This window comes from Barbus barbus (genome assembly GCF_936440315.1).
Source record: "Barbus barbus genome assembly, chromosome: 13".
Classification (NCBI taxonomy): Eukaryota; Metazoa; Chordata; class Actinopteri; order Cypriniformes; family Cyprinidae; genus Barbus; species Barbus barbus.
The window spans coordinates 26,174,278-26,183,807 of record NC_136741.1 but is presented as its reverse complement, the minus strand read 5'-3'; the positions used below and the strand labels follow the sequence as shown (position 1 = coordinate 26,183,807).

At 38.8% G+C, this 9,530-nt stretch overlaps 1 protein-coding gene across 1 annotated transcript; it reads right to left on the bottom strand.

Annotated features, from left to right (window-relative positions):
- Nucleotides 1-578: 578 nt before the first annotated feature.
- On the bottom strand, nt 579-6,540 carry LOC306879090 (isotocin receptor-like). The gene is made up of 3 exons (XM_079431796.1): nt 6,360-6,540; nt 4,754-5,815; nt 579-2,471 (listed from the first exon to the last, which is right to left on the bottom strand). Exons 2-3 carry the CDS (start codon nt 5,673-5,675, stop codon nt 2,245-2,247), a joined length of 1,149 nt encoding a protein of 382 aa, XP_079287922.1. The 5' UTR covers nt 5,676-5,815; nt 6,360-6,540; the 3' UTR covers nt 579-2,244.
- Between the last annotated feature and the right edge of the window lie 2,990 nt (nt 6,541-9,530).

The following is a 9,530-nucleotide window of genomic DNA, read 5'->3' as shown; positions in this document are numbered from 1 at the left end:
TTAGCATTTTTTTTTTAATCGAAGGAACTGCTTTAATTTAAATTTTTGTACATTTTTTTATTTTTTTATAATAAGGTTTTAATGTGCTTCTGTTAACAATTTAGACGTTATAAGTCTGGATGAAGTGGTTGTATTAGATCATTTATAATTAGAATGTGCCGTCTCTCTCTGTTTATGGACCAAACATTAGGCTATTCTGAAACAGATTTTCATTTTGTCCAAAACCAAATGCGTGATGTGACCTGTTTCATTCCAGTTTTAACTGCATATTTGGCAACACCATTTCTTTTAACAATTGAAAGGATGTAGTATTCTTCCGTTCTTGAAAAATAAATGATTGGATTCATCCTGAGAATAATGAACTCTTATTTATGTGAGTTCACATCTTCGCACTGGTATGAAGAAAACTTGGATGTCTTCTTCTCTGCTAGTCCTGTCTTGAAATTTGAAATTGATTGTTTTATCCGTGTGTGTTTAAATTCAAAACCAGTTACAAAAAAAGCTATATTCTTTAAATAAATTCTCCACCAGCAATCGATCATGTTCATTCATATCCACAACCACAGTCTAATGCATTTGTTAGAACACAAAGAAGTTTAATAAATAAGAGATTACATTAAAGTGAATCACAGCCTTATTGAGCTGCTGTGTGAACAATATTTACAGTACCTTTCTATAAAATACTGATTAAGGAACACCGCTGGAACATCAAAACCACTGAAAAGTCACCAAAAAATTTTAATGTCCTCATCATTTACTCACCCTCAAATCCAAATCAGTATATGACTTCCAGCTAACTAATCTCTGAGATGCTCTTCTTCTATGAAGAAAGCACATTGTTGTCAGGCTTCATGAAAGCACCATAAAAGTCCATTCAAGCACAACACTACAGGAAACTCAGAGGAGTCTTTTAAAGCCATTCAGTAGCTTTTAAGCTGTTATTTAATGTAGCTCCTGTAGTCCATGTGCATGGCTGCAAAATAGTATAACACCAAGTTATTCTTTAAAACATTTAATCCCATTGATATGTGATCCTCAAGTGGCGTGAAAATCAAATGGGTTTGGAAGAACATGAAAGTGAGTGAATTATCACACAATTTTCAATTGTTACTCCTAAAAAAAGAAAAGAAGTTTTTTTCTCTCTCTCTCTCTCTCTCTCTCTCTCTCACACACACACAGAGAGAGAGAAACATTCTCATACATTATGAAGTGCTAATTCTGAATTTATATTTGTTACAAAGTGTGGTTCGTAACTTAATATGATACTAGGATAAAAGGTGCTGACTTGGTAAAAGTTAAGACATAGGCAACAAATCATATGCTGTATTTCATTACAGTGTATTTATCTGATCTCCCTGTTCAAATTCTGAAATGACCAGGGGCTTTTTGGTTATTCAGATATACTCTGCCTTTTTTTAATCAAATTTCAAACAATTTTGGAGTTTTAAAATTTGGCAGGAGAAACATAACTCACACAAGCGTCATACCATCCTTATTTCTGTAAGGATTCTCCATCCAGCATCCCTCCATTACCTCCACTTTTATTTATACATTGAGACCAGTTCATCCAAAAAAAAAAAAAAAAAAAACCATTGTGAGAAAATGTGTATTTTCTGCTTTTGTTTTAGACAGAAGAATTACAGCATGCAAGTTTGGAATGATGTGAGGGTGAATAACTTATACTTTAAAAGGAATAGTTCACCCAAAAATGAATATTTGCATAAATTTTACTCTCCCTCAGATGATCAAAGATGTTGATGAGTGGACTGGAGTCGTGTGGATTACTTGTGGATAATTGTGATGTTTTGATCAGCTGTTTGGACTCTTATTCTGACGGCACCCATTCACCCATTGGTGAGCAAGTGATATAATGCTAAATTTCCCCAAATCTATTCCAATGAAGAAACAAACTCATCTTCATCTTGGATGGCCTGAAGGTGAGTAAATTTTCAGCAAATTTTTCTTTTTGGGTGAACCGTTCCTTTAAGCATACACATATAAATGACTCCCACGGCCCAACAGAGAATTAGCGGTTTGGAGAAGAGATGGATGTAAAAACCTTGTGTATCAAAGACATATACAGGTCAAGCATTACTGTTGTAAAGATACACATTTTAAACTGAAGAGGAGATTATCCATGACTAACAAACCACACCTGTAAAAATCATATGAAATGATGAGCTTATGTTATCTTATTGTTCTGTCCATGATGGTAATACGAACTGCATGTATTCCAACGTTCTCTCATGTAGCAGAGGACTGCGTCACACTCTTCTGGCTGCTGGTACTCCTCATTGCACCCGTGCCTGAATGGCTCTTAGATCTCCATTGCCTCTTACAGCCGCAGTGTGAGGCCATAAGACAGCGCTGCATGAGATCCCGGAACAGATGACCAGCAAAAAACATGTAGATCCAGGGGTTACAGCAGCTATTGAGACTGGCCAGAAGCATCGCAATAATGAACGCCATAGCTATTAGACATAAAAAAAGTTAGTGATATACAGGTTATGTGACTATTAAACACAATAATTATATATATATGCACTGTCCACACTATGCCTAGATAGATAGATAGATAGATAGATAGATAGATAGATAGATAGATAGATAGATAGATAGATAGATAGATAGATAGATAGATAGATAGATAGATAGATAGATAGATAGATAGATAGATAGATAGATAGATAGATAGATAGTTGATGTTCTGAAAATCCTCATTGAAACAGAGACAGCAGGATGCGAGTTCCTGTCGGGTCAAGATGTGCAGACTGAGTCATTTTCCCAAAAAAAAACAAACAAAAAAACCTTAATGACAAGAGCTAGAGCTGTCTCCTAGAACAACCTCTGTCTCTAAAATAAGTATGAAATAAGGTTACATGATGGACTGATGATGTGCAACTAGGTATATTAAAAGAATTGTTCACAAAAATGAAAATTGTCCCATTTTGGAGCTTGAAACCATGGTCACTATGACCTGTCATTAGGGAAAAGAGTTGCATGCAAATTCTTAATAAAAATACTTTTGTTTTTTCACAGAAAAAAATACAGATTTTAAAAGACATAAGAAATGATTAAATGTTAAATTTTGAATGAACTGCTTGACATAAGATTTTAATATCTAATTTGATCTCTATTGTCCTTCCGATGCTGAAACTCCAGTTATATTGAATTTGATTATTTCAAACTTATCGTTCCAATATATTAGATCATTGTGTTTCAGCTATGATAGTCATTATATAATATGTTTCATAAGGTTAAAGTCCAGACTGTGGGAAGTCTCTCATTTGTTTGATTAAATGGTGTTTGAAATATCTGTACTATTTACTTTACTATTTTCTGAAAATTTTGCATCTGTTGTGCATTTATATCATCCATTCCTAAAAAAATTAAATAAATAAATAAATAATAAAAACAATTATAAATATGGTTTCTTTGTTTTATTTTTTTTATTTTTTTCAAAAAAAACACTTTTTTTTTTAGGTTTTAAGTTCAAAATAAATGTTGAATCCAAATTTTCAGTGTGGTCTCAGCCCACTGTATACAAATTTAGCTTGATGAAGTCACCTTAATTGCACCCCTTTTTATTGTGGAGGAGTAATAATAATAAGCAGGGGTGTGTAGCAGATTAATTCTTTGCAGTTGTCTTCATTTGGGCCTTGTGGGTTTGATAACAGCACAGGACCTCCTCACAAATTATGTTATGAAATTACACGGAAATGACACTCCTTAGGATCAAGACAGGATAAAGAGGAACCGTTTGATGTCATGCTACATTTACTTTACCAAAACTGCCTGAGGGTGTCTGAACCGCTATTTAGACTCTTTTCATCTGTCTCTGTCTGTATTTCACTGAGAAATGTTTTGGGGTTTATGCAACAATCAGTGGGTTTTAGAGCACAATGTATATAAAGTTAAAATGAGATGACTATAGAGCAGGGATCCTCAAATCTGGCCCACGAGATCCATTTTCCTGCAGAGTTTAGCTGTAACCCTAATCAAACACACCTGAACATGCTAATCAATGTCTTCAGGATCATTAGAAAATCACAGACAGGTGAGTTTGATCAGGGTTGGAGCTAACCTCTGCAGTGGATTGGCCCTCCAGGGTAAGATTTGAGGAACCCTGCTATAGAGGATCATCAAAGAATGGAGAGCATACATTTATTTATGTACAATTTTAACTATGGCTGGATTCAGGTATCTTAAATTACACAAGACTCTTCTGTACATGAAACATCTTGTTTTACTGCCATATAATAGATTTCTCATGCTCTTTTAAACTCATAGACCAGAAAGTTACATAACCTGCAGGTTAATTGGACATAAAATGTTTTTATTACTGTGTGAGGGTATGATCAGGGCCTGCCTTCATGCGCCAACAAAAGTATCCTACGGTTCCGAATATCCATGGTCTTACCAGTTGTTTATAATACCTAGATAAGCATTTTTAAAAATTATTTTTGAGGCACAAATTCTCTATTTTCAGGTTTTTCATGACTGTGATGTTTGTATTGGTCATTAGCCAAATATCGACCTAAGTAACAATCAAATTATTTTGTGAAATATTTTGCTTGAAAAGTGTGCTGTATTTCTTTGCTTTTTTTTTTTATTTGTAATAATTTGGGGACATTGCATGTGGTGTGTTACTAGTGATGCAACACAGTATTTCATTAAAAATGTTTATGCACTTTTATACACATTTTATGGCATATTTATCTACAAATCTTTAACTAACAACATCCTGTATTACCTTCTCTTGGAGCCATTGGATCCCAGGCGGACCACATCTGAACGAAGAAAAACGGCGTCCAGCATATGATATAAGCCAGGACGATCACAAACGTCATTTTCACCGTCCTGATCTTAGCTTTGGAGATCAGCTTGACGCTGCTGACGCGGGACAGCGCGGTGCCCTTGGCTGGCCGCGGGGTCAAGGACAGGCACTGATTGCGCCGGGTCTTCAGTTTAAAATTTTGCCATATTTTATAACTTATAAGTCCATAACAAACGCTTAAAATGGCTACAGGAATGATGTAGATTGTGAGACTAATCCATGTCACGTAAGCCTTTGCGCCCCAGGGCTGAACAAAATCCCCCCAGCAGTCAAACACCCCGTCGCCCACCTCTCTGAGGGAGAAGATGTACACCTGTGGCAAACTGAAGAGCAGGCTTATAATCCAAGAGACCAGCACGAAAAAACGGTCCTTTCGGCGGCGCAGGGATCGCAGAGGCTGCCATATGGCCAAACATCTGTCGATAGACATCAGCACTAGCATGTAAGTGGATGCAAACATGCCAACCACCTGTAGGTACTTCACCAGGCGGCACAAAAAGTCTGTTCCATAAAAACGAAAGGTGATGTCCCAGATTAGTTGGGGGAGAACTTGAAAAACCGCCACCACCAGGTCAGCAATGCTCAAGTGTTTCATAAAATAGTACATCCGCGACTGACTCTGTTTGCTCGTCTGGATAGCCACAAGGACGCACAGGTTGCCGGCGAGCGCCAGCAGCAGAATCAACACCAGGACGGTTACTTCGACTTTCGCCACTTCTTCGTTGCGCTTCAGAGGGTTTACGGTTTGGTTCAACCCTCTGCTGTCGTTTCCCTTGCTTGAATTTGCCCAGGAGTCGTTGAAGGGCCAGAAAATCGTTTCTTTCAGCAGGCTCTCCATTGTGCGTAAATGCGCTTCCGAGCGCGCTGCTGTGGCGGAACTCACGCGCTATAGCCTATATCGTTACACATTTGTGGAGATATTCCGTTATGATGTGCATTTCGCACAATATGTTGATGATAAAAATTAGGTCCCGTTTACTGAAAAATAGAAATAAAAGAATTTCAAGACGGTGTTTTTTTTTTTCCTTCTTTCGTTTCAGTAATTTTCAAAACGCATTCTCTGAGGTTCGTCTTGCGCAATCTATCTATCGCAGTCAGCGAACAAATCACTAGTTTGTATGTGATATATTTGCAATATGAAAAGTTATAACACCAGTGTTCAAGTTTTTTCGATGTTCTGATTAGGAACTGTTGCTATGGTTACCTCATCATCGCTCGCGTCTATTATCCCCCCTGACTAACTTTCGTGGTTAATTAAATATTTGAAACCCTAATTAAAAATTATATTTTTGTAAATAGTATACTTAAAAAAAAAAAAAAAGCCTTTTCTTTTGAGTTCCTTTTTGCAAGTCCCTTTAATCAGCGTTTATTCTTTACCACAGAGCATATAATAAACAATATATTAACCGTGTTTAGTTGTAATTTTAATAGGAAATACCAATACCAGTTGGCTACATAATATGCATTAACAGTTAATTTCAAATATTCAGACTATTGTGACAATTCGTTTAAAAACACTTACCCTAAATGTATTTCGAGAGAGATCCATTCTGATGTCTTCGGTTTGAAATGAAGTGAAATGTATCACTGATGTATAGCGTTGACTTTCTCCGATGAGTGTTCGGATACAGCAGCTCTGTCTGCACAAATCTCAAAGCGAACACTGTTATATGAGGGTCCACTGGGTGGATTTGTCCTGGTCTGCACTTACACATTTCTGCCACTGAGTGCCATGGTGCTGTGCTGGAATATTGAATGTATTTTACCATGATGATATTTATAGAAACTATCAACAGCTAATGTGTGGCCCAGTAGGAGAGACAGGGTCTAGTTGTTGAAAGCAATTTCAGCTAGCTCCACATTCCCATTGTGGCAACTTACCCTAGATACTGTGACAACATGCCCCAATTGCAAGTTCAGTGTGTCAAATGAACTGTGGCCTATCTTCTTTTCTTGAGCAATAATGGTGGAAAACTTCAAAAGCTTTAAGATATGTACCTAAGCAGGAAACAATTTTCTAAAATATAAATAAATAAATAATGAAAATAGAAATCCAAACACAGCTGATTAAAACAAAAACGTCTCAGGTTACAAATGTAACCATGGTTCCCCGAAGGGAACCAGACCCTGCATCGGAAAACGCTATGGGAACGCCTTCAGCATGGCCACGCTCTGAATTACGTGTAATCAGTCCAACGGAAGGGCGAGACGTCACGGGTGGGGTGACGTAGCGACCAGGAAGCTTAAAAGCACATGCGGTGGAACAAGGCTGTGCACAGACATTTTGAGGGGCAGTGGCCCAAACCAAAAAAAGGGGCACTAAGGGGCTGGGTGCTTGTTAACAAATTATCCAGTTGTTACAAATATACACTACCAGTCAAAAGTTTTTGAAGATTTTTAATGCTTTTTAAAGAAGTCTCTTCTGCTCATCAAGATAGCATTTATTTGATCCAAACTACAGCAAAAAAAAATATATTTTTACTATTTCAAATAACTGATTTCTATTTGAATATATTTTAAAATGTAATTTATTTCTGTGATCAAAGCTGAATTTTCAGCATCATTACTGCAGTCTTCAGTGTCACGTGATCCTTCAGAAATCATTCCAATATTCAGATTTCCTGCTCAAGAAACATTTATTTTTGTTATTATTATCAATATTTAAAACAGTTGAGTAGATTTTTTTCAGGATTATTTGATGAATATAAATATTCAAAGATCAGCATTTATACACTATAAACATCCAAAAGCTTGGAGTCAGTATATATTAAGAAATTATAGAAATTAGGCGGAGTGAGCCTTGACCCCCAGAGGCGAGGGGAGACCAGAGGACTCATAAGCCAGAGAGATGGCGTCAACTATCCAACTACTGAGGGTCTGCTTTGTAGCTGGTAGACCCCTCTTAGGGATACCATAGCACACAAGCAGTTGGTCCGCCTTTCTCCACAGGGCAGCTCTGACCCTCAGGGGCCACATCCACAACTTCCACAGCTCCGGGCGAGGGTGGACAATAGTGCCCCCCTCCTGATAGGAATCTCCCATGGAGAGCCGTCGAGGAGAGAAATCAGGTCCGAGAATCATACTCGGCCCAGTCAGAACGGGGCTACTAGCAGTAGACGGACCCTGTCCTGGCTCACTCTCACCAGAACTCCCGGGAGCAGAGCGATCGGAGAAAACGTGTACAGACGAAGCCTCGGCCAAGTCTGCTCCATAGCATCCAGTCCCAGAGGAGCTGGAGCAGTCAGAGAGAACAAGAGGGGACATTGCCATGTCTCCTGAGTTGCTAAGAGGTCCACTTGAGCCCTCACCCCGGGGGGAAGAAACCGCGGAGCGGGCTTCCGATCCCAGAGAGAGGGAGCCTGATCTGGTGGGTGAGGAAGAAGATAGGGACTCGCCCATCTCCATTCCCTCCGCCAGATCGACCTGCGAACCCCACGAGTGCAGATGCCGTTCTGCTTCGGGCAGAAGCGGGTCCAGCACCATGAGGAACGCTAGTGAAGGCTCTCTCCTCGAAGAGAGCCTTCCGGGAGTGAAGCAGAAGCCGCTCACTCTCTCCCTCAAGAGCCGACTCGCGTGCTTCGCTCCCAAGCAGACCACGTCTGTAACGTGATCTGCTATCGCCCTTATGTTTGGACTTATCTTTGGCCTTGGACATAATGATATGTAGGACAGACAACACCAAATAAGACTCACAAAATGAGAATGACTGACACACACACAGAGCGCTTGCTGAATGACAGAAAGCTGACGCCAGTTCCACCGCACATGCTTTTAAGCTTCCTAGTTGCTACGTCACCCCTCCCGTGACGTCTCGCCCTTCCATTGGACTGATTACACGTGTGATTCAGAGCGTGGTCACGCTGAAGGCGTTCCCATAGCGTTTTTCGACACAGCTCGAGTTCCTGAAGGGGAACTCTTGATTCAGACAAGATTCAGTAAATTTGTTTATTACAAAGACGCAGCTTTTCACTTGAAAAGCTGTTAATTGATGGACAGGAGTTCTGTGGATTACTTTTGGATTAGTGTGATGTATTTATCAGCTGTTTGGGCTCTCATTCTGACGGCACCCATTCACTGCAGAGAATCCATTGGTGAGCAAGTGATGTAATGCTAAATTTCTCTAAATCTATTCAGATAAAGAAACAAAATAATCTACAGCTTGGATGGCCTAAGAATAGTCAATTAATGGAATCCAAATAATTTAAAGAATGCTTATAATTGCTTATCATTCTTTTTCGTGTATTTCATGTATGGTTCTGTCCTTGCATTTTCCATTACACTAAATATAGGTTTCCACTGTTTCTGATCAACATCCTGTCCCATACACTTTGTGCCCTGTCAGATGGAGTCTGCCAGCTGAAAATAAATGTGTTTTAGATTGCATGGACTGAGATAAGTGTTGCACTTTCCACTATTTACTTTCCCACAGCCAGTTTGGCCACTGATTCAAATTTCTAACTAATCATACATATTGATTAAAATATTTCTGCTGGACAAACCCAAACCAAGATGGACAATCAAGTTGTTTTTTTATTGACATCTCAGAGTGATTTGGTCTCCACTGCAAAGATGATCAGCTGAATATAAAAACGGGGACAAAAAAATGCCCCGAGAGACATGTCATGTTGGGTTACTGGAGGAAAAACAATGCAACTACCTTACGATTATTTACCATAGCCTCAGAAGCAGATCA

Bases quoted from the DNA above. Each gene is read 5' to 3' on its own strand.
- LOC306879090 (XM_079431796.1), bottom strand. From the start codon at position 5,675: ATGGAGAGCCTGCTGAAAGAAACGATTTTCTGGCCCTTCAACGACTCC. The intron at 2,472-4,753 runs GTAATACAGGAT...TATGTCTAATAG, and splicing joins TCCAATGGCTCCAAGAGAAG to CTATGGCGTTCATTATTGCG.